The sequence below is a fragment of the Vanellus vanellus genome (assembly GCF_965231255.1).
Source record: "Vanellus vanellus genome assembly, chromosome: 11".
Classification (NCBI taxonomy): Eukaryota; Metazoa; Chordata; class Aves; order Charadriiformes; family Charadriidae; genus Vanellus; species Vanellus vanellus.
Window position 1 is genome coordinate 11,280,108 of NC_138916.1, and position 25,338 is coordinate 11,305,445.

Genomic DNA, 25,338 nt, shown 5'->3' on the forward strand with positions numbered 1-25,338 from the left:
TGCGTCGGGGCAATGCCAAGCACAAGTACAGGCTGGGTGGAGAATAGATTGAGAGCAGCCCTGAGGAGAAGGACCTGGGGGTGTTGGTTGATGAGAAGATCAACATGAGCCAGCAATGTGCGCCCACAGCCCAGAAGGCCAACCCCATCCTGGGCTGCATCAAAAGCAGCGTGGCCAGCAGGGCCAGGGAGGGGATTCTGTCCCTCTACTCTGCTCTGGGGAGACCTCACCTGCAGTGCTGCCTCCAACTCTGGGGCCCCTAATATAAGAAGGACATCGACCTGTTGGAGCGGGTCCAGAGGAGACAACAAAGATGATCAGAGGGCTGGAGCACCTCTGCTGCGTGGACAGGCTAAGAGAGTTGGGGTTGTTCAGCCTGGAGAAGAGAAGGCTCTGGGGAGACTTTATAGCCCCTTCCTGCACCTAAAGGGGCTACAGGACAGATGGGGAGGGACTCGTTATCAGGGAGTGTAGCGATAGGACAAGGAGGATCAGTTTTAAACTGAAAGAGGAGGAGATTCAGGTTAGATATTAGGAAGAAATTCTTTACTGGAACAGGTTGCCCAGGGAAGTTGTGGATGCCCCGTCCTTGGAGGTGTTCAAGGACAGGTTGGATGGGGCTTTGAGCAACCTGGTCTAGTGAAAGGTGTCCCTGCCCATGGCAGGGGTTTTGGAACTGTGAGATCTTTAAGGTCCCTTCCAACTCTAACCATTCTATGATTCTAAGGAGACCTCCCAGGGAGAGGGGCTCAGCAGCTATGTGGAGAGAATGGAAAGATGTGCTTACATTCTGTGGACTACCTGAAGCAGTTGGAAAGTAAGTGGACAAAACAGACATGCTGTGCTATGTTCAGGAGGTCAAGAGCCGAATCCTGTCTCTGGATAACGGAACTTATTTAGGGCTGCGAAGAACTTTGTGATTAAAATAATTTGTTCAGAAGGTTTACAAAGGGCAAGATGCTGCAAGAGGTGCTGGGAAGGCTGCCTGGACCTGGCTGCTGCTCTATTCGATCGGTCTGAGAGTGTTAGAAAACCGCCGAATTAATTCTTATTTATTTATCGAACGGTTAAATTATGTCTATTTGAAAAGCAAATCCTGGGGTTGTAGAGTTGCCAGATTTTAGAATGGCTCCTAGCAGATGCTGCACGCCCTGGGCTGAATTTCAAAGGGCTTTGCGCTGAACAAGTGCTGCCGAACATGTTCAGCCTTGTTTGCTCCCACACAACAGCACACTCAGGCAGAGGTGAAGCTAAATATACTGCACTGACTCGTGTAAAGCTTCCAGGGCTGGTGGGTTTTACAGCTGCCTTTCATTTTAGGGTAAGTGCAAAAAGCAATTTTGGTCTTTGAGAAGAGCAAATAACAGTGCCAATGGAAGCATCGCCCAGACGTGGAGCACGATTGCCCAAAGCGGGGACCTGGGACCTCCCCTGGCAGGGGACCGGGGAGGACAGGTCTTGGGGAGAGCACGGGCTGCTGAGCTCTGCCAAAATAATCCTTGTGTCTCTCCCAAAGCACGTTTCGTGCTGAAAAAAGAAGAAAGAGTGTTCTAGGAAAAAAAATACAGATGTATTTTGGTTTCAAGTTTACAATCACGGTATTCTTAGGGAACGCTGTATTTGTTTCAACATTTATTGAAGTCAGACCTATTTAGTGAGCCTTCAGGCGAGGTGTGCAAAACCTTATCGTTTCATCTTGTACAACGGATTTCTCCTTCTGGTGCTTTGCTCTTTTCCCCGCATTTGTCTACTGTGCACCCTCTCCCCTGCGTTGGAGGACGCCCAGTCCCTTGAAGACAGTGCTGCCTTTAGCCTGCCAGGGCTGGGAACTTCCTCCCTAAATTTCTTAATAAGTTAATCAAGCTACTTCCTGTGAAGCTGACAAAACATTTGATATTACAGAGAACTCTTAACTTTATATTGATACCCGAGGATAGCTGATGGATTTCACAAGAAAGGAGTTTTCTGTGGGTGATTATTCCAGGACTGAATAAGCCGTTTGGGACCGGTGGAGTATTAGATGTACTTTTCTATTCCTATAACATCAATACTTCTGAGTTATTTGGGAACATCGATAAAGCAGTTACGATGATATTTAGCCCTTCCACACTGCTTTTATTTTCAGTGCATTGTGTAAACTTCTTGTATTTCATCTTAACCAATGAGGAAGTTATTTGGTAAAATTTTCTGTGCTCTTGTTTTTGTTACAGCTGCCTCATGGGGGGAAACTGGTCTTTATTAAACAGATTTGTTTAGTCATGCTCTCAGATACGAAGACGCGTGAATGTTCTAACTGGAGATACTGTAGGTTATTTTGGTCACATGCTGTCACAGATATGCAACGGGGATGCTGAGAGGTTGACTGCAAAAAATAGGATGCTTACTTAGGTCAGAGTTATGTTTGCATTGCTGGGGACACTTAATCATATCAGCTGCATGCACCGACGTGTAGCCTTGCGCAGTTTGGGAATCAGCTTTGTCACGTAGTGTGTAAGACATGTCACTGAGCTTAAACTAGGTTTGCGTTGGTCCCTGGTTAATCCCGTGGCTCTCGGAGGAGCTGCAGCTCATGGAAGTACAGCAAGGTTTCCGATGTGCCAGCATTGCAGAATGAAGCCTCTCTGAAATTTCAGCAATGTCATTAGTTTTTAAAGTTATTTTCTCGGGTTGGTTTTCCTGCTGCCCTAATTCAGCTGTAGGATGGCATATTGCTAAGTTCCTTTTCTGTCTTTGGTGGGCATGACGCACGTTGATGTTGGGGTAATTACGTATGTATGCTGAGAACAGGATCTGTCCCAAATGTTCCCTGAGTCACAGGTTCCTTCCCTGGGAGTTTGTGTCGGGTTCTTTGATCATTCAAAACTAACTGTTTTGAAAATGCAAAGCAATTTCAGGCTTACAAGTCTACCTTAGTACCACAGAACTGCAGTAGAGGAACAGCAGTGAGATAAAGCAGACCAGACTGTCGCTGATAGATTAAATAAAAGCTATTTATTGTGTTCTAGCTCTTGCATTGAAGCAGTAGGAGGTTTCAATGTTTGAAGATTGCAGGATCAGGCCTTTAGCAGCAGTCTGTGCTGTTTTGATTTAAATAAGAAATGAAACTCTCGTATTCCGTGGGGCTGGTGCCCTTAGCCATAACCTAAACTTGTTACTCCAAAAGAAAAGAAGAAACCAGTAGCAAGTCCACAAAAAAGGGCAGTAGGTTTAATTAAACCTCTTAGCACTTGGAGCAGTGAGGGGAGAAGATGGGCTGAAGTTGGTGGCCTTCAAACCGCCCTGACAAGAGGCTTCCTTAAAAATATCAGCAGCTTGGCAGTGTCCTCAAGGTTAACAAACAGAGGATTTAGGACCAAAGGCAAAAGAAGTACTAATGTTCTTCTCATCAAATTGCCCTGTTATTTGGTCTCTTCATTTTATATTAAGAATATCTCGCTCTGTTCTTTCCTGCCAATCTCATCTATTTTATATGGCACTGAGACAACTCAACTTTGAAGTAGTTCATCACAGGCAAGCATTTCAAAGTCCATGTCAGAATCTTTTCAAATCAGCTGTTAAAGATACGCTTCTGCCAGGTAGAGATGCCGGTGGCTTGGGTATGGATGCATTGATACGAATATTGAGGTTGATGTCAATAATTCTGTATTCCTTTTGTTTGTTTTCCCAGGCTGATGTTTTTGTGGGGTGTGTGCTTATATACATCTAGTTGACGTTATTTTCTGTGGAGTCATGAGTCTGAAAGACAAGATCAAATGATACATCTGATGCATCAGTCATAAGAAGCAAAGAAACACAAAAACAATGTTGTGCTTTGATGATTAAATTGAATAGCTCTGGGCTTCTTTAATCCCCTCTGAAATGCGTATTGATGGGTAGGTTTTCCACTGTTTTAGCGTTCCTGCTTCAGAGAGGGATTTTCTATTGGTATAGAGGAAGAAGGTAAACAAAAATATCTGTAGGGATTTTTCAGTCTATATGTCTTGATTATCCTAATCTGTTTGGACAGTTTGCTGTGGAAATAACGGCTGTGATGCAGTAAAGCTGTTTTGGTTTTTGAGGGAACCAGCTTCAGTGGCTGTGGTGATCTTAAGGAATGAAAATTGTTTGAAAATTGCAACCCTGCCTTTAATCGTTAGTGCCTTTAATGTTTCATTTCTTGCACTGTTTTTCCTTTTTTCCCCTCAATTTTTCCATTGGTCAACTGAAATCGTTAAAAGCTGCCTTAGATGCTGACAGCCATCGATGATTAGTCCGTGTTGTTGCAGCACTGTGTACACATTGAAGGTGCCCAGTGACAGCCTTGCTCTTGCTCCCACTGCAGCTGACAGCCGTGATCTCATGGGAGTACCGTTTCTTCCGTTCTGAGCCCTTCTGAAAGCATCTCCCTTAGATTTCTATGAAATACAGAGTTTAAAGTTAGTAGTAGTCAATGCTGTTAAAAGTATTGCGTTAAGATATATGCAGGGCTTTTTCATGTCTTGAAAACAAGATATTTTTTTTCTAAACCACTTTCTGGTTTCTTGTGCATCGTCATTTCATTCGTGTTCTGCAAAACCCTTTTCTGCATGTAAGGTACCTCAAGTCAGTTCGTAGCACTCTTTTTTTCCCCAGTGCTGAACCTCCTTTGAGCAGAAGCTATCTTCAGTGTTGAATTTTGCAATGGTTTTTCAAAGCATAAAAAAAAAAAACCCTGCTGGAATGTAGGTTGTAATCTCAAGCTTCCAGGAGTTAGGTAAGTCTACATCTATTCCGTTTTGGCACTCTGACAGTGGATTTTCTCATAAACATACTGCCTGTCGACAGAATTTTGTACGTAAAGCAAAATTGTCTTTAAAATTTACCAGCCTGTGTGCAAATCTGTTTCTGTCCTTTACTGGAACTATGATATGAAAAATTAATTACACTTATTGCTCATTCTATGGCCATTACTTGTCATGAGGAGTGGAGTTGTGTACGGCTCAGATACAGCATCTGAATATTACCTTTCAAAATTAGACATCAGCATTATTTTTGTGATAGATAACACTATTTTAAATTATCGGTTATTTATCCCGTAGTGTGTTACTGTTCTTTTATTTGACAAGAAATAGCTGTTACCCTCATGTGACTCTTAAAGCATAGGCCTGAGAGAATGGATGTGGAAGATTTCTGAATCAAGTCCCCTGCTTCTGCAAGCTATCTCAGCCTATCGTTTCACGTTTCAGTTCGTGAAAGGTTTGGGCCTATCATCTTAAAACCGAAGTTTTATTTTGGTTTTGTCATTCCTTTATTCTCCTGCACTGTTCAGAAATGGCAAAAGCTGAGTGTGATCCTGACCGATGCCCTGACATAATACTTCGTGTTTCCACGAGTGGTAAACTGCTCCCGGTCAGTCGGTTTCAGCCTGCTGGGGTTCAACACCTCATTTCAAGATAATTTGGCTTAGTATTGTATCACTGCAACGTAGTTCTGTATCCTAGGACGTGATCGTTATCCACCTTTGGGTGAAAGAAGACTCCTCCTCCTTCTTGTCTCCCAGCTCGCTTTCCCTGATTTCTCTTTGTAAAAGCATAATTAAAATCTTCCCTCCGTTCAGAAGTAATCTTAATTTTAAAATAATCTAGTTACGTGCTTTATTCAGAGAAAAAGCTCCAAGAAGATGAAGTAGTGTTGCATAAATAATGGATTGTGGCATCAGGCTGCAAAGTGGTGTCTCACGTAACGCTGTTGCCCTACTTACTTGTTTCGTTGAAAGTTTTAATTATAGCTTTTTTTTTTCCGACTGGTGACATGTGAAGTGCTGAAAATGTCAGGTCAAAGGTTGGGGGCTAATGATTTAGCTACAAATAACTCCAAAGGTGCTATTTATACCTGAAAAGGAACTCAGGCTGTTGTTACTTATGCTTTCTGGGGATTTTTTCCTTTGTTTTGTTTTGGTTTTTTGTTGTTTTGTTTTGTTTTGAATGCAGCCTGATTATGAAAATTTCATTTCATGTAAGCGGAGGTTATATTTTAGTTTAATGACATAAACCAGCCCTCTGACGAGCTGACACAGCTGCCTGGCAGGACTACCCCACCTTCCTTCTTGAAAGACTAAGTACTTTGCTGCCTGTAGTGGGACATCCACACGCCAAGTCTTCCCTGGAAAGAGCCAGGAACTCCGCAGAAAGCTCCTATGGATGATTTATGGGCAAACCATTGCTAATTCACAAAGGATGTCCAACTTTTAAGTATGATTGACTTTTCAGTCACTCCACACAGCTCCAGATAGACCAAAGGCTGGGATTAGCACTTTAGCGGATGTATAATCGACAATCAGCAGGGCTGAGGTATGCAGACACTGTTTATCTCAATGCAACTCTTTTTACGATATGATGACCTGAATATAATTACATCAGCTTCATCCATCAGCTGACATGCAGTGTCTCCAGTTAGATTGGTTCTCAGAGCGTTGAACTTGCGACATAACCAAGAAGGCATCAGCCCTTTGGTCATCTTCTCTAAAGCATGGAAACAAGTTCTTTTAGGTAACAAAATATATTTTTTTTTTCTTTAGTAGGGCCTCTTTGTTCAGCATGTTGTGGCAGCAACAGCTCATCATCCTCTGCTGCTGCTGTGTTTGGGGTGTTGTGTTATGCTGCCCTTTCTCCTTCTTCAAATGTCGAGTGCGATCTTGGCCATTTTGTTGTGTTTCCCTTTCTCTCTGCCAAGAAGCAGAAAGAATAACATGCTAAAGGGCGGTCACTGCAGTGTGTTAAAGCAAAACAATGGACTAATGTACTTCTGCAGACAAGAGTGGCTCTGAGCGTGGATGGAGCGCCGGGAGGGCGATGTGAGAGGACTCTGCCGCAGACCGTGAGCGAGCCCTTTGTTTCTCATGATTGCCATAGCTGCTGCAAACACAAATATTCATTGCAGAAGAGATGGCAGCAACGTTTTCAGCTCGCACAGAGCCAGCCGTATCTTCTCTAGGCGAATTTATGGAAAGTGTGTGTATATGTACTTGTACAGTAGTGCAATAAAGGATCCCTTCTTCCTGAGCACATGAATGAGTGCTAAGGAGAAGAGTACGTCTTTGTATCTTACGACGTGGGGGACAGAAACTCTAGGCTAATTAGCTACGGTATTTTTAAGGAGAAATTCTTTCAACCTCATTTTTTCATTACTGTCTTTGGAAAGATGGAGTTCCCTCCTCTGCAGCGCTCTGAAGAGCCTGGTGTTTCCTACCACTCCTGCTCTCCCGAGGTGGGACTCGGGCCTGCAAAACCAGCGTGCGCTTTCCACGCTCACACACGTGTCCTTCAGGGATGTGACAGGTAGAATGAGACACCTTTATTTTGATGTTCCTCTCTTGGCAGCAGAGTTTTTGTTGACAGTTTTGTCAGAAGTCTGTAGTACTGAGGTTGCATTACTTTGTTTTCTGAAAGCCTTCTGTACTTTGGGAACTAAGCTAAAAATAAGCTTAATCATCAGAGGATACGTTTCATAGGACTTGAGCTTCACGGGTCTTTCTATATTAATGATATTTAATACATGAAATAGAGCAGGTGATCTACAAACGAAGAGCTTGTTATGTTGTTGCCCATCTCCTATGTTAGGCAGCTCCTGAAATCAGATCACAAGTTTCATGTTTTAGAATGGTATGACTTTTTTTTTTTTTTTATTTGAAAGAGCACAGGAGGAATAAAAGAGAGCGCGATGCCAGTCCTATGAAGAAATTGCTCTCTGTTTTTGAGTCACTGCAGGAACTGTCTGTGCGAGAGGAAAATTGTTTGTTATGGTTTGTCCCATTTAAGCCTAGATGTTATGTGTTTGGTTGGACTTCTCCCATGTCCTTCCACTGCTCTTTTTGACCCTAAGCATCCATATCGCTCATGCCACTGCCCGATGTGCAGAGCTGCGGGCTGTCCCTCGTGCATGTGTGCCTACCTACCGCTGGTGGACTCAGGGAGGATGGGGAAGAAGCCAGAGTGTTTCTTCTTCCTTTCCCACCTGGAAGTCTTCATCACTACCACCGGCCATCCCAGGCACCACCAACCTCCCTCAGGAGCACGTGCAGCAGGCTTGATGGCCGCTGTAAGGAAAGGTCTCATTGGTGGGTGTTTTCATTTTCCTGTGGCCAAGGCTGGCATCTCTGGCAGTTCAGCTTACGGAACCTGGATTGCACACAACCCCATATCGAGCTGAACAGTTCAGCTTTCCCCCAACTTTCCCCCTGAGACGGACAGCTTGGTGTATGGGGATGTGTGAACTGTGCTGTAGTCATTCGCACCTATCGCATGTGTTAAATGGAAGTTGAGAACATAAAATGAGGTTGCTTTGATCTTCTTAACATTTTCCTATTAAATTTAAATCAGCACCCAGCCATTTAAAGTAATTTCCTTTTACCGAAATGGGGGAAACCCGCTTCATCCAGTGCCTTTGTTTGGTTAAATGAATTCCACCTTGGCTCTCCCGGAGCTGTGGGACGTACCCAGAGGCTCTTTTAGCCTACGTCTTTGAGCAACATGAAGTAGATGCTGGAGTTGTGCTCTTACCTGGGGGCTTGGGGAATATTTTTGAAGGTAGAAAACAGCTTGAGAGTAACAACGTGATCTGTAATTTAGCTTCGTAATTTCATCAGCAGCTTTTTTTTTTTTTTAACCATCTCAGAAATAGACCCCCAGATCTCCTGGAGGACCTTTAGGCTACAGAAACCACAAATAGTTTTTTCCATGCATATTTCTTCGCTTCCCCTGCATAGCATTTACTGGTGGCCTCAGCAGGCGTTTGGAAGCTGTGCAGACTGTCTATGTGCTGCCTGAACATGTGCGTACCCAAAATTTCGTTCACAGTTACTGTGCTGTAAGTGCAGCCTGGTCTGGGGCTTGGCTGTATTTTCTGTGTTCCGGCCCCCGATCTGTAAAGCTTTGGGATAAAATTTTGTTCCTTCTTTCTCCACTTTTCAGTACATGAGATAGATTTAAGCTCACCCAGCTGATAGGAGTATTTTGAGATATCATTCACTTTAACTTCTTTTGCTTTGGAAATATAAAATACTGTATAAAGCAAGAATGGTCTTTATTTTAAAAGATTCAGGCTATATTAATGCTAATTTCTATCCTTGTTATTTTGTAGTGTGTTTATTAGTCATACAGTTGGGGTTTATGGATGGAGCCCTCTTTGAGATGAGCGAAAACTGTTTTAATAGCAAATGGAGATTGTTTTTTTTAAATGAGAAGAAATTACTTCACAACAAAGGGATCGTCTTCACTCCAGAGCTGCTGTTTGTGTCCTGAACAGCCCTGCTTGGATTTTTCAGATTCAGAACAATGCTGGGAAAAGCTGATGATTAGCTCAGAAGGACGAAAGGTTTCTGTTGCCGACTCTGCTGTTGATTTCTCTGTCTGTAAGATGGCATTAATGACCTTTACTAATGAGCACTGATAATTTAGTGGAGCGCTTTACCAGAGACTCTGGATAGAAGTAGCTGCAGAAGCCCGTAGTGGATAGCGGTAGCAGGTACTTTCCTGTAGCCAGGTTCTCTAGAGCGGCTCTGCGGCCTGGCTGGGCTGTGGTGGCAGCATCCGTCCCGGCTGGGCAACCTGGTCGCAGGCGGTCCCGTCAGCCACTCAGGCGGCTTGCTCACTAACAGCCTGGTTTCTGCCACGTGCATTTACATTATTGCCGGATTGCTAACATTTACGGTGGAAGGGTCGTTGCCAAGTTAGGGACACAAAAAATGAGCGTCCTTGAGGGAACAGCTGGTAATTAACATGACTTTGTGTTTCAGAGATGAGCGAAATCAGTCGATCATTGTCAGCGGGGAATCTGGAGCCGGGAAGACCGTCTCTGCTAAGTATGCCATGAGGTACTTTGCCACGGTCAGTGGATCTGCCAGTGAAGCCAACGTTGAGGAGAAAGTCTTGGCCTCCAACCCCATCATGGAGGTAAGAGAGCTACTGCACTAACCCCCACCCTCCAGCTGCAGTTATTGTTCTGGCGCTAACATAAGCATTCAGAAGAGAGAGCAATCCATACTTTTTTAAGGATCAAAGAACCTAGAATAAATGTATTTTAAAATTTTGGGTTTAATCCATTTACCGGGACGTGCTTTAGGCATCATTTTTTGTAGTATTTATGAAAGACTGAGAGAAGACTGGAGATGATGTTTCAGTATTGTTAATGTATTTCACGTAAAAAAGTAATTTTCATATGAATGCTGCTTTAAATCTATTTGGCTTTGTAACACTGGTAGTTCCCAGACCGCTGGCCAAATGCAAGTGCGGAAGACTGGTTTTGTGTGTAAAATTCCAAAGAGGATTATAACTTCTGGTCTTACCCGCCGAACACGTACATCACACAGTGGGGGCAGGTAGATTAGACTTTGAAGTGAAGAGAGTTTTTGAGTAAAGCAAATGTTTAATTTTAGGAAGTGTGATTAGGAAAGATAGACTGAGAGAGCAAAGTTGCATGAAATGCATGCAGTTCCTGTCAGAGGGGAAAAACACGAGAGAAGACGTACTTTTGCTATAGTTAGCTCAGACTAATGTTTTGGTTCTGGAAATTCGTGTAACTAACTGTAGTCAAGTCCTAAAGCCACTGGCTTGGGAGCATAGATGCTGGCAATAGGCTGTGGGATAACGCGTACTGTTCCCTCCTGTTCTCCAGGAGGCTCAGGAGATGCTGTAATTCTGGTGTCGTGGCCAGGAGGCAAACATTCCTTAGGCTCATCCGAATTGTTTTTTTGTCTTTCCCTTTGTGTTGATTCAAGTTGTAGCTGAAGTTAAGGAACTATGTTAAGAAATGATTCACCAGAGAGAAGCAGTCTTGGGGGAATTCCTTGAGAGAAGTAGCGCTGTCCGTAGGCATGCACGTGCGCGTGCCTGTGACCAACCTAAGAAAATGCTCAGGACAACTGATGCCTTGGTAGATGTTTCGCATCTCTATGCAACAGTGTGAAGTGTTAGTGGATAGGCATGAGTAAATGGAGTGCACGCAGTGAAAAGTGAAATGCAAAACGCTGCCATTCTGTTCTTTCTCGTATTTTTAAAAATGAACTGTGTTTTATTCCTTCTTTCCTCCTGGCGTGAGAAGTTCATGCTACTCAAACTATAGCTGCCCCATCACAGTTGTGTGTGTTCTGCCACAAGGTAATTGTGCCTGGTTTGTGGTGCTGTGTGGTGTTTTGAAACTATTTTGTGGGATAAAAGAAGCTGTGCCGTGCTGGGCGGTGGGCTCTGCTGTTGTGGGATCCAACTGTCCAGCCATGGGAGGAAGCCAGGGCAGCTGAGCCTTGCCTTGGGCTGCACCTACCCCAGCGGGAGCAGCCTGGGTCCCGGGGAGCCATGGCGGTTTTGCCATTTTGAGCTAATCCCAGAGGACTCCTTTCACCTCTCCAACGCTTGCAGTAAGTGTCGTTCCATCCTTGGCCACCTTGAGATGCTAACAGGACCGGGGGTGCCCAGCGCCCCCGCTGCCTTCCCCTGCACACCACGGAGGCCAGACATCTGGCCAGGGAGGTGGCCGTGTCCTCACCACCTGTCTGCTAAGTGACAGCTACGGTGAGAGACACTGCAGGATGTGTCTGCACTTTGCTGTTTGTTTGCTGGGTGAAGTACAAACTGTCTACAGGTTTCCCTGCGCCACTTGTTTGGTTTGGTCTCAAAGCCTAAGCCAAGCATCCTTCTTTCTCTCTCACTGCTCCGACCCCATGTCCCCATCGGTGGCCATCAGCTCACCACTAATTGTCTGATTTAATTTCCAAAGCAGGGAAACTTAAATTGAGGACTAGAAATGAACTTTCCATCCATACCTTTTGTTATCCCCTAAAAACAATAGTGGTGCTTTATTTTTATTTTCTAGGGTTAATAGCAGTTTCGTGATCCTAGGTATATCCAAAACTTCAGTTACTTTAAACATTGTTATAATTGGATGAAAGTTATCCTTTTAACTTCAAACACTTGAATTTTAAATAAGTTTTAGAGTGAGTGTTGTGAAATCTGTTGTTGGGACAGACTGTAGGATAGCAAAATTAATGTTTCGAACTCTTCAGTCGATAAATCAGCAGAAACACAAATTAACGCATGTAGATTAGGAAGAAAATGAGTAATTCCTTAGAAGGAATTACTTCTAAAGAAACAGGAAACTCCTCATTTGCTAAATTGATTGTAAAATCTTAGGAGCATAAAGTAATTTAATTTTTTAATTTTTATTTGGACAACCTAAACAGGATTTTATAAGCTGCCATCATTAGCGTCAGAATTTCACATCATCTTTGCCTACTAAATACTCAGTAATATCAAGTGAACACTATACATTTCTGGCAAGTATATAAATAATTAGTTTTGTAGTCAATAACTATATACAGTTTTCCTTTTGCAAATATAGAAATTGTCGAGTCTTCAAACACATCTTTATATGTAATTTCCTACCTTGCATTCTTTGTTGCCCTGTGTAGCTATGCAAACTGTACAGCTTAGTAAGCACTCTGGTAAGCCATCTTATGGTACCAAGGACTTTCTTAATTGTTTTTATAAGTAATACTTTTCAAAGTAATAATTGGTTTCTGAAAATATTGTAATACTATATTGCTACCACCACCAACAACAAAATATATCACAGTAGCAATAATTTAAAACACAAGAAATGCAGTTTGAGTAGGTTCCGTTTGAATGAATTCAGTATTTCTTAGAACTGCAGAGATGCAATTTGTTGTTGCATCCTTGATAGCAGCTGTTCATCTGATACCCGCTTCGACATCTGCCCGGTCAGGCGTGCGTGCTGCTGCTGCGGCAGCGGGGTTTCGGGAGGTCTAATCCCCGCTTCCCGCGCTGTGCCCATGTCACCCTTACCGACGTGCCTGCCTTTTGTTTGCAGATTTGGAAAGCCGATGCTCAGCATTGCTATTTGCTCTCGTTTGTTTTTCCCAAGTCTTGTTGCAGTACAGAGTTCCTATGGATGGCTACGTGAACTAGGAGAAAGATACAACCTGTGGTCTTTAGTTATGGTGCACTTGATGTGTCTTGAGTTAGGTACTTGATAACATACACACAGTGGCATATGATAAAAGGCAGTGTGCTGTATCTGAATTACTTCAAATGCTGTTCCTTTTGAGACAGAGATATCTGTAGGACTTTTTTTTTTTTTTTTTTGTGGAAGGCAAATTGCTATATGATGTCCAAAACATGATCTAATTGAGAAGAGAAAATGGTTTGCTTTGAAGTTCGGCATGTTGTGATTTGCATGCCTTGAATTCTGATATATCCAGGGGATGCCTGTTGCAGGGTGAATCCTAACGCTGATGAGGTAAGGCAGAGGCGCACCCACGCCGTTTAGGAACCATAGTCATCATTTGCCCTGGGCATCCCAAGACCACGTACTATAGAGGAAATACATTAAATATTGTTGATGGTGTATGAAGCTGCATTGAAGTAATCTGAGAAAGTTAGGCACGTAGGGCAGCATTCTCTGAGTCAGTAACTGAGCTGCTATGGAAGGGATTCGGTTTCAGGAAAATGAACGTGAGTCTGTACATGTTAATTTTTAGATTATATTTAAGCACACAGTAAATAGTCTATAGTGATATGTTTGCAGAAGTAGTTTGGAAATGTGGTTGATAACAAACTGTTAGCCAGACAGCACATGGGGGCTGTTTGATGGTCTATGGGTTTATCATAGGTGGACTTACAGACGTTGCAAGTATTATACATATATCTGTACACATACACGTATGAATATATACAGTGTGAAATAATTGTTATAGTTTTATGAAGTCCTTAGGAGAAATCTGGGTGTATGTGAGCATTCTGTTAGGCTCTTTAGTCCCTTTTAAAAGACTGCGGAGAGCAAGAAGGGATTTTTAGCTGGAATGTCGGACTGTGTGGAAGTGAAATCATTGCTAGGAAGATCAGGTCCAGATCTTACGTCAATGAAATAACCAGATTTTGATTTAACTTGATGACCAGGCCGAGATCGTTCTTTATTAAGTTCTTGATTATTTTGAAACCAGGACAAAGTTACTGTTAAGTTTTCATGAGCCATGTAGAGGATTAGATAGATTGGGTAATTTCTAAAAGCTGTTTAACCTTTGCAATATTCCCTTTTTTCAGTCTATTGGAAATGCCAAAACTACAAGGAATGACAACAGCAGTCGCTTTGGGAAATACATTGAAATTGGTTTTGATAAGAGGTATCGAATCATTGGTGCTAACATGAGAACTTACCTCTTGGAAAAATCAAGAGTGGTGTTTCAGGTAATACCGATGCAATCATCTTCTTGTATATTTGTGGGACTGTGCTAAAAAAAAACAACCAACGTTCTTGCTTGCTGATATTGGGTATCTCTCCGAAGAGATGGCTGTAATAGTGTATTTGTAATATAGCACGTGTGGGGAGGGGGAGAGAAGGAAAACCAACTCAGGCCTTTATTATATGAATTATTCATAGCTGTAAAATGTGTATTAAAAAGGCTGCGTATTTAAACATGAAATGCCTTCAGTGCACTACTAGATACGAGTTTGTGCTTACCATAATATTATAGAATAGGACTTCAAACCTAGCAGAAACCACTCGTGCTCAAGGAGAGCTCTCTGTTGTGGTTTGTAGAGCTGCCATCTTAGCTCACTTTCAATCTCTTGTTAAAACCCACTGCTATCGCAGTAATTATGATGAGTCTTAATTGCCATTATTTAGGCAAATGAGAATATGTCATTTCATCCTTCTTGAACTCTCGTCATTTTGGTATTTCACACTTGAACCGATCCAAACGGTGTTGTCTCCCGCGCCTCCTCCCCACCTTTGCCTGCCTTAGAGTCTAGAGCTCAGTAAAAATGGACTCATCCTTGACTGGCTGCTGCCTAAAGGTGTAAAACAAGTAATTACAGTTTGCATTGTGTAGGAGTGTTACATGAAGTACTGCTGTATATTTTAAAAATAAGAGAGACTTCTTGCACATGGTTTAGCTGTGAGACCTTTTCTGGGTTTTTCAATTGTTTTGAAGTCGTAAAAAAATTTAGAGCGCTTAAATTCAGAATTATGGTGTTGGTCACGAGTCATAACCTTCTGAGCTGTGTTTGTCCTTCATTTTAAAATTCCAGCTTTGCCTTGGCAAGAAAAATACTCCCTTCACCAGCTTACTATAAATGCTGAGGCAAATGGTATTAGTTATTTTTGGAAAATGAAAAGCTTTTAAGTACGATCATTTCACCCACCCATAGAATCCTGATCTATATTTAATAGTAATCCACAGTTCTGAAAAGTGAAATCATACATTTTTTTTAAATGAAAACGTCTGCATGCTTCTTGCTGTTGCAAATGGATTAAATTAATGAAAAAGGAAATGATAGATGCTGATTTATCTTTCCTTTTTCCATGCAGCTTCTATGCTCTTTATGTAATGTTAGAGAAAGCATTAAACATAGTAGTTCTTTTCTACTCATGGATGTTTCCGGTGCTTGTTAAGTTGTGAAAAAATAATCAATTCCTTTCTTCTTAAAGGCAGAAGAGGAGAGAAATTACCACATCTTTTACCAACTATGTGCCTCTGCAGCATTACCTGAGTTTAAAACTCTACGATTAGGTATGAAATTCACGTTCATTCTGTTGCGTAACTGTAGGTACAAAGCAGCATCTCTGAGCTTTTTGAGCCATAGAACCAAATGAATTGCTGGCTTTTATATTCTAAACTTTAAACCTTCAAATACTGAAATACACTGAAAATACCTAAAATTGCAGATCTCAAATTTGGTGTTTTTTCGATAAAAGGAAAGTAACAGATTTGTTTATTCAGCATGCTCTAATACGCTGCAGTTGTGATCACTAGGACTTACTATGTCCTGGATTCCAGAGTAGCTTTCCAGTGGCGAGGATGAAATTCTCTTCTCTTGGTCCTTCAAAACCTTTTTTGCGTGGCTCCAGCTACTAGAGAATTTTACCATTTCTGGTATGAACACCTGAAAAGCTTATTTTGCATCTGCATACTTTCACTTGGGCTGTTACCAAGAATTACTTTACCATCTCTGCTAACTCGGTGATCACAAAACTGATAAGTGAAATTTTTCTTTTTTCAAATTAAAATGTTGATAAAGGAAAGGTTTCTCATTTAGCAGGAACTGGTACATTGTGAAAGAAAGGCATTATGATGACCTTGGGACAGGCAATCACCTCATCGCTTTTAAAATTCAATATAAATTTCAGTGCTTCTTGTATATTTTTAAAAGTTAGCTTCATAGTGGGAAAACTGCACAACCTGTCAGTGCCAATTCCTGAGATATCCTTCTGGTTTTGAAGTGTTTCTCTGCTCTTCTACACCGTTCTGGCACATTTAGGATTCACATCTGCTGATACAGGAAAGAAAGGAACTGATGTAATTATAACTAAGGAAGCCATTTAGCAGATGACTCTTTCAGCATTCTTGAAACCTTAGCAGGTCAGAAGAAAAGGAGTCTGTTGCTGCAGCTGGAAGCCCGGCCACTGAAACCGCAGGAATTTACACAGCACCCAGGAGAGCTGCTGGTCTCCCAGCAAAGCCCAGCGCTGTCCCCGGGGTGGATGAAGCTATCAGTTCTCGGACCATGACTTCTCAGCCAGAACGCATTACAGATACTCACAAGACTAAACCAGACGAAAAATTAGAAATGAGAAGACAACGGGCAAAGTAGAATTGTTTAAATATCCTGATGCAATGACAGCGCAATGATGTCTGCCACATAATTCCAAAGAGCTGCTGCTGTCGACTCTGCACTTACCACTTGAATGGTTGGCTCAGACTTAGAGAATAATTGCTTCCAAAGTGATTATTCCACAGGTGTGGAAGTCTGAACCAAGGTTTGGTAGAGAATATGTTGAGGGCCTATTGTAGGAACCAGGTGGCTCAAGAATACTTATTTGCGCTATTTAATCTTGAAAAAAAAAATCGTTTCCAGAGTAAGCGGGTCCTGTGAGCCAGAAGGCAAAAATATACTGACATCATTCAAATCGTGGATTCTGCCAAGAGCAACTTAATCATTGCACAGCTTTACAGATGCGCTGTGAATTTCTGCATCAGTGTGTGTAAAAGATTTGTTTTTTCTCTTACAGGGAACGCAAATTACTTTCACTACACGAAGCAAGGTGGAAGCCCTGTGATTGACGGTGTCAATGATGCTAAGGAAATGGTAAACACCAGGCAGGCCTGCACTTTGCTAGGTAATTTGTAAAACACAATCGTATCCCAAATCCGATACACTAGCACGTGTTTCCTACATTGTTTGTGTGTATTTTCTTCATACTCTGTTGTGTTTAAAAACAGGAGAGTTTGATAACGTTTGGGACTGAGACAATTTATTGCCTTAAGAAGGTATTTAAATTGCAGTGGAATCGCATATCTAGCGTAGGAGGAGCACACGTTACGTGAACGTAAATGGTGGATTCCCTTGGTGTAGCATATACAGTGTTGGAGGTCACTGACAAAGAACTTTGAAACAGCAATTTAAATAGTTCGTTTTAATGGAATAATTTTTTTGCATCTGGTTGTAAAATGTTTTTAATAGAAGTGGAGCCAAGCAGTACTCTCAAAGGCCATAGTCAGAAAAACACACACAGCGGTCACCGTTTTTCTCTTTTTAATAAAATTTTTCATCAACAGCAGCTCGTGGTTCTTTATTTCTCTCTTCGTTCAAAATGTTTTATTAATAATTTTTCAGGGATTAGCGATACCTACCAGATGGGAATTTTTCGAATCCTTGCTGGCATCCTTCACTTGGGCAATGTGGAGTTTGCATCTCGGGATTCTGACAGCTGCACTGTCCCTGTGAGTAGTAGATGAGCCGAAGGGCATGGTTTCTACTCTGACAGCTCTGCCTTCTGCTTGTTTGCAGGGACTTCTTCTGAAAACCAGCAACAATATAAGAACGCAAGCAATATGTTTATTTCTAATTTGTTAAGATTTTCACAGTTCTTTTTGCAGATGGATTCAACTTTTCTCAGTTTAGAAGCTTTAGATAGTACTTTCTGTATTATAACAGTGGCTGCCTTAATTCTGTTTCAAAACTTTAATTGATCTATCCTAGAACAGTCTACCAGACAGGCTTTGAAGTCCTGGGCAGGTGTCTAGATCTTTATGTTCCTACATGAATACATTTCCTGCCCACAGTAAATGTTTTGCCGGATGTTGGTTTTTTTATTGTTAAATGCCAAAATGGCCTCATCAGTTGCAAAGCAAATACTGTGCAAAGTCCTCTGGGATGTCTAGACATGAGCATAGGATATACAGATACGATTCGTATGAATGATCTAAGTGTCGTGGTTTTATCAGTCCTTTTTTACCTTTGTGGAGGTCAGCAATGAGGACTGCATAGTCTGATCTGACAAAAACCTCCTCATTCAATGAGGACCAAGGCTGCTTACTGAAGTCCATATTTTGGAGATGAGAAACAGAAGAGATCTGACTTGTCGCTCTTCTCTTCCGCAAGTGACCGTGTTCTCCTTTTGCCTTTCCTTGAATGCCTACTGCTGGGTTACAGTCTTCATCTTTCTCTTCAAATACTAGCAACAGTTGCAGGGTTATTTTCTCCTTTTACTACCAGTCGCTTTCTCGAGGATCTGCAGTAGCAGTTTCTGGAGCTGAGACAACAGGTCCTTCATCGGGCCACAGATGATCAGTGCGCCTGGTCTGACACCATCTGTCCGTGGGATCTAATGGATAGCTGCTGTGAAACCACAGCAATAGTCTGGCGCTCGGGTGTGTCTTAAAAAGGTTTTCGCTACAAAGAAAGCGTCATTTAATGATCACAGGTAGAGAGCTGATGAGCCCCAGGACACGATGAGCTAGCCTGTGTTGTAATGGGTATCTCCAGTGCAGGAATCCCACTGAATGAGCTAGTACAAAGCTGCGCGTTCCTGTGCAATCCTATCCTGACGTGGTAAACGTCTAGCAGGCGGTGATGAATGTCTGCTCGATGGCATCCGCTACCTGAGCCGTGCTGCTCTCTGACAATAGCCATGCCATTGCAGAGCCCTGTCGCCTGGTCTGCCTGGGAAGCGCTGGCGCCGTGATGCAGTGGTGGTGCTTCAGGGAGCTCAGCGAAGGGCTCCGCACGGTGCTGTGTGAACGAATCAGTTTGTTTAATGTCAGCTTGAGTAACCCTAATGTGACAGTCTTTTGTACAGTGTTCATTATTATTACTTTATTATTGTCTTCTGAGCTAGTCGAAGTGGAATGGCTAAACTGAAAGGAGACACTCTCAGTTAACTGGATTTTGGAGGTGCCGTGGGACCTGTATGCTGTAACGACTGGAAGAAGTCCCAGAGAAGTCAGGACGTGGAAATAGAAAGATAAAGCTGATGTACCCTGAAGCTACCGGGCGTGTAGTAACAGTCCCCTGTAATCTGTCCTTGTCAAGCCGCTGCTTGTCAGTGTGCTGTTGAGCCAGCGGCTGCAAAGTGAACGTGATGAGGAAGTAGTGTTAGGGGAGTTCCTTAGGAGGAAAGACCTGTCTGTCCTTCTTGATCTCCAGCTATCGGTTTGCTTGTTAGTCATGAGGTGTAGTATCTTAACTCATTGAGTGGTAAGCGCACTGCATGGATTTTTAATGCAGAATTATTATAGACCCACATCAGTGTGCAAGGCCTGCTAGTTGATTTTACCTGGTTAAGCAAAGGTCCGCTTTTTCATTTGTACAGTCCAATTTGAGAGCTAAAGAACATCATTTGTGGCTTCCCATCTCTTAATGTTTGTCTCCAGAATTCAGTGAGAAAATAGTGTGTTAAATACTGAGACCAGAGCACTAAAGCCCTTCTATACTTTTTCCTCTTCGTTCTTGGCGTGGGCTGCAATGCCCCGTTGCCCCTCACTCCCTGCCAGGGACGTATACGAGCAGATGAGAGCACCGCTCAGGAGCTGTAGTCCGTTCTGTCCCCAGCACACAGGTGATGTCCTGTCCTCTGCGTTTCTCTAGCTTCTTCACTCAAAACTTAGTTATAAGAATTCCAAATAGCAAGTCCATCCCTGTGAAGCTAGGTGATTCATTTTTGCGAAGGTTGCAGGTTGCCTGTGGGGCTTTTCACTATTCTTGTGCTCGCCAAAATGCCTTTGGGGAAACTGTGATTCACTAATTTACTTCAGTGATGTGAATGTGATAAGTGGGTAGGGAACTTGATACGTTTGAAGGAGGAAGAGCTGAGGAAGCTGCTGTTGCTGCTTATTATTGGATCACTGCAAGCAGGCAGCTCTGCTGATTGCACGATTGGGTGGGTGCTATTGGTAATACTGTTTCAGGACCTAACGAGATTGTTTTTATTAGCCCAAGCATGAACCCCTCACCATCTTCTGTGACCTCATGGGTGTGGAGTATGAAGAGATGGCCCACTGGCTTTGCCATAGGAAGCTCGCAACTGCAACCGAAACCTACATCAAGCCAATTTCTAAACTTCATGCCATCAATGCCAGAGATGCACTTGCCAAACATATCTATGCTAATCTCTTTAACTGGATTGTAGATCATGTGAACAAAGCCCTTCACGCTACTGTAAAACAGCATTCTTTCATTGGAGTGTTGGACATTTATGGGTGAGTCTTTTTGTCAGACATATGTCACCTCTTACGTAATTATCTTACTGCAAAGCGTCTTTGTCTTTATCATGGATCTGCGTGGGTCACACAAAAAAAACCCCAATCCTTTAGCAGCTGCTTATTCCAGCTGAAGGAAGTAGGTGTTTAGTTTTGACATGCTATCTAAGATCTTTATCTTGACTTTCAGATTTGACACTTATAGTTGGATTTCAGATTTTTGCTGTTGGTAGTTCCTTTACGTATTGCATTGTGGAAAGTTACAAGGGAGTTGTCATCTCATGGTTCCTCCAGGGTGCTGCTTCTAGAGAGGACAAAGATAACTAACGTGTTGTCCAGGAACATCGGTCCCCTTCCCTGTGTTCCTTGTCCCTGCCTAAAGAGGGAGCATCACTGAATTGCCCGTGTACTGCAGTTTGCCATTTCTCTGTGTGCTTTGTTGCTTGATTGTTGTTGTGCCTGGAATAATGCAATTATTCCTGGGGGGAGGGAATTTAAAATTATGGGGTCATTTAATCTGTTTTTTTTCACTGCACTAGTAATCTTGAGTATCTTCATATTTTAGATTTGAGACATTCGAAATCAACAGCTTTGAACAGTTCTGTATCAACTATGCCAACGAAAAACTGCAGCAGCAGTTCAATATGGTAAGTAGGAAATGACTGGCATTTCCTCTTCCCTTTCCCCTCGCCCAAGTCCATTCTGCTAATTGGGTCCCCAGTGGTTACGGTGAATTCCTTCAGTCTATTAACCAGCTGTCCTGGCCGTGGGCTTTGGGGGATGGGGAAAGATCGACTATCTCCTAGAAATAGATTTTATGACTAACTGCTGCTCTGGGACTATTTGAAATTCCGATCACAGTAACAATTATAAGACAGAAGCAGCGCTTGGCAATTAAGACCCCGAGATTGCCTGTCACTGAGAGCAGCGTGTGGATGAAGTTGGAGTTAGCCGTATCTCCGTAACCTCCGGCAGGAGCCTGTGCGCAGGCAGTGGAGAGCACGGCTTTGCTGCTGGAAATCTGCCACCCGCGCTTCCTCCTGGCGTTATTTTGTGAGGGTTTTCAGCCGCATCCTCAAGCTGATGACTGACGTGTGGCAAGAGGCGCCTCCTCCAGAGAGATCACGATGCTCTCTCTCCCCTCAGCCTTAGTGACGTTTGTAATTATATATCTTACCTGCATCATGATGAAGCGAGTTATTTATGCCAGGTCTGTTGCTCGGCTGTGCTGCAGTACAGAAATAGCTTTGAGCTCTTTGTGAGCGTACCTCCGTGGCAGCGTGCGCTCACAGGACCACATCCCCCCGCGCCATTGTCCGTCCCAGCAGCAGGGATGGGTGCCGGGGAGCCGGCCGGGTGCTGGAGCGGCGGCTGGGCTTTCCAGCCCCAGCATCTTGCAGTGCCACGGCTGGCTTCAGCTCCATGAGCGCGATGTTGTAACTACTAAGCGCGAGGTATCTTGGAGTTTTCTCGGCTCTACAGCAAAAATCTAGTCACTGTTAAGAATTGTAAGGGTTAGGTTCTTTAGTTGAGATCACTGTGCCCATGTTCCCTTCCCTCTCACGCTGTTGCTATAAGCACTCCTCTCACGAAGGACGGGGCGATGGGGATTTTGTGTTGATGTCCCACCAAGCTACCAAATCCAGTGCCGGTGGACACGGACCCATTAAGCTGCCATACAGGTACGCACACGCAGGTGGAAATTGTGCTAAATTTAAAGGCCCGTGCCTGTGGTGGCAGCCAGCGAGCCTTTGTGTGCCAGCAGGCGCAGCCTAAGGCTGGCCCAGGGCAGGCCGCTGTGGGACTGCCCGGCCACCACTCGCATTCCCACAGCCCGCCTGGCCTCCCTGGGCAGCCTGCCCCTGCCTTGCCACCCACAGCCCCCAAGGAAAATGAGGTCAGAATCACAGAATGGTAGGGACCTCTGGAGATCATCTAGTCCAACCCCCCTGCTAAAGCAGGTTCACCTACAGCAGGTTGCGCAGGATGGTGTCCAGGCGGGTTTTGAGTTATCTCCAGAGAAGGAGACTCCACAGCCCCTCTGGGCAGCCTGTGCCAGTGTTCTGCCACCCTCAAAGGAAAGAAGTTTTTTCCTCATGTTGAAATGGAATTTCCTGTGTCCCAGTTTGTGCCCATTGCCCCTTGTCCTGTCGCTGGGCGCCACTGAAAAGAGTCTGGCTCCATCCTCTTGACACCCGCCCTTTAGATATTGCTAAGCACTGATGAGATCCCCTCTCAGTCTTCTCTTCTCCAGGCTGAACAGCCCCAGGTCTCTCAGCCTTTCCTCATAAGAGAGATGCTCCGTTGCCCTGATCATCTTTGTAGTCCTCCGCTGGACTCTCTCCAGTAGTTCCTTGTCTTTCTTGAACTGGGGAGCCCAGCACTGTACAGAGTTCTCCCTATGTGGAAGACATCTGAAGTACATGTCTGAAGACATTTTTCACCACATAATTGCTAATTCCTTTACAGTGGAGAAATGTTTTCTTTCAGGACATAGGTTGGATAATAATGGTCACCAATAAAACGCTACCATTGGCTTTCCTGTCAGGAATTAACTCAGCGTGTAACGCAGCCGTTAAGCGGCAGGGTGGAAATGGCTCCCGCGGGCGCCATTAAGGAGCACTGCTTTGGGAAGGATGGCGTTAAGCTAATGAAATAAAAAGGGGTGAACCGTTTTGTCAGGATAGTTTTCTGGTGCCTGGCAGATGCGTGGCAGAGATCTGCGAGGCGTTTGTGGACTTGTCCTCGGAGCTTGGGGGGAGCCGAGGCCAACCCAGGGCTTTGTGGTGGCCCCCAACCCTTGCTGCTCATTAGGGATGCTCCCGGTTCAGTTCTGCCTGCCAGCGCCGTTAGCGGGCATTAAAATTTAAACGGGAGATAAAACATCATTTAAAATAACTGGCGTCAGCAGTCTTTGTTCTTAAAAAGAGTGCTTGTGCTATTAAGACCACAGTTTGCCTGTTTAATAGCTTACTATCTTTTTTCCCTCAAGTTTTAATTCATCTCCTATGCACATTTCATGGAAGCTGTGCAGGTTGTTTTTGTGATAATATTTTTGAATAAATATGCAACCACATTGTTATTGATCTTCTTACCAGATTAATCTTCCCCAAAATTTTGCTTCAAGGATTTCTTGTGCTAATACTCCTGGAGTCATTCTTGCAGGTTTTTGCTGAAGAGTATATTTAAATGCAGTGCATCATCTTGGGAAAAAATCAGCAGCCATTTAAGAGAAAATGGAGCTCTCTTCTTTCACGAGGAAACGCAAAATTATTTATAGTGAAATTTTACTCAAAATAGAGCAGTATTCGTAACTTCAGAATCATAAATGCATGGCACATCCCACTTTATAAGTTGCTGTTCCTTCACTTGAGATTTTTTCTGGGTTTTGCGTTGGTCTTCTTATAAGAGAAGAGAGCTTATTGTAATTGTGGGACAGTATAGTAAAAAGATAGGAAAAAATAGACCTTATTTGCAGAGAATATGGATGAGCGCTGTAATTGAGTCTGTTGTTTTTAGGCCAGGAAAAAAGGTTAATTTTTTTTTCATACATTTACTTGTTAATGGCTTTATTCAGTTGAACTAGTATGGCACTTGACAGCCTGGATTAATGTGCCAGGATGAATTCAAGTGAGTGTTAGATGTATTTATTCTGCATTTTATTTCACAGAAAACTGTTTTCTTTTTGCCCTGTAGCATGTCTTTAAGCTGGAACAAGAGGAATATATGAAGGAACAAATACCATGGACCTTGATTGATTTTTACGACAATCAGCCGTGCATCAACCTCATAGAGGCCAAAATGGGAGTTCTGGATCTGTTGGATGAGGAGTGCAAGGTGTGTGTTCAAGGGCTTTCGTAGAGAAAGAGGTCATCAGCCGTCCCGCTTCTGGGGCCTCACAGGCAAAAGTCATCTGTGTGCAGCCATCGTTTTGACACTCTGCTGTTGAAAGGATTTAGAGAATATACAAACAGAATTGGCAATTACAGGAGGGGAAAAAACGGTTTCAGTGATGCTCTTTTTTTCCCTCCTCTCCGTCATGTGTCTGCATCTGTTTCTGGGTCTCTGATCAAACTTTGTTTTGACTCCGGCAACTTTCTCTTTCCCGAGTGTAGCAAGTGCAGACTTTGGTCCCGTCAGATTTCTCCAAATTGCCTCTTGCTTGGTGTCTCACTTTTTGCCTTTTATCTCAGTTTAATTTACGACAAGCCATGTACAGGGGATGGCACGTGGTGTCTACTTCAGTGGAAACCCAGCTTGGGGTTCTTGTGTAGCACAAAGCATCACAAGTGTTCTCAATGGTGGTGAATGAGTTTTGACCCGCTGAGATGCTGCTTGGTCAGACACCTCTTGGATCCCCGCCTGCAGGTGTGTGACACTGGAGGTGTTACTAGTGTGGTGTGTGTCACACAGCAGCTACACCTGCTCTGGCTGGTGCCCCGTCCAGAGCATCATGAAGGCAAGTGCATAGCTGGTTACTGCCTTACTTGCTTATGGCAGTGCTTGGACATCCAAGGAGTTGGAGTTGGACAGCAAACCACAAAGTGTTGTCCCTTGTTGTCTTAGTTTCTTTTGCTACTGAAAAGTTCTCAAGACATTTTAAATGGCTGTGTGTTCTCTTCCGTAGATGCCAAAAGGCTCAGATGACACTTGGGCCCAAAAACTATACAATACTCATTTGAATAAATGTGCCCTCTTTGAAAAACCACGTTTGTCAAATAAGGCTTTTATCATCAAGCACTTTGCTGACAAGGTAAGGACTTCTCCTCAGGTACCTCTTGCTGTGGCTGGTGTTGCTGAGCGTGGGAGGGGGATGCTGGGGTGGGCGGCTG

General features: G+C 43.4%; 1 protein-coding gene across 1 annotated transcript in view; it reads left to right on the forward strand.

Annotated features, from left to right (window-relative positions):
• The window catches only part of MYO5A (myosin VA), a 105,244-nt gene that overhangs the window by 35,059 nt on the left and 44,847 nt on the right, over positions 1-25,338 (forward strand). The window contains exons 5-13 of the mRNA XM_082488861.1: positions 9,752-9,908; positions 14,070-14,213; positions 15,457-15,538; positions 17,038-17,145; positions 17,643-17,749; positions 20,241-20,506; positions 21,072-21,153; positions 24,203-24,343; positions 25,134-25,259. Of these exons, the coding sequence (XP_082344987.1) occupies positions 9,752-9,908; positions 14,070-14,213; positions 15,457-15,538; positions 17,038-17,145; positions 17,643-17,749; positions 20,241-20,506; positions 21,072-21,153; positions 24,203-24,343; positions 25,134-25,259 (1,213 nt within the window). The remainder of the gene's footprint in view (positions 1-9,751; positions 9,909-14,069; positions 14,214-15,456; positions 15,539-17,037; positions 17,146-17,642; positions 17,750-20,240; positions 20,507-21,071; positions 21,154-24,202; positions 24,344-25,133; positions 25,260-25,338) is intronic.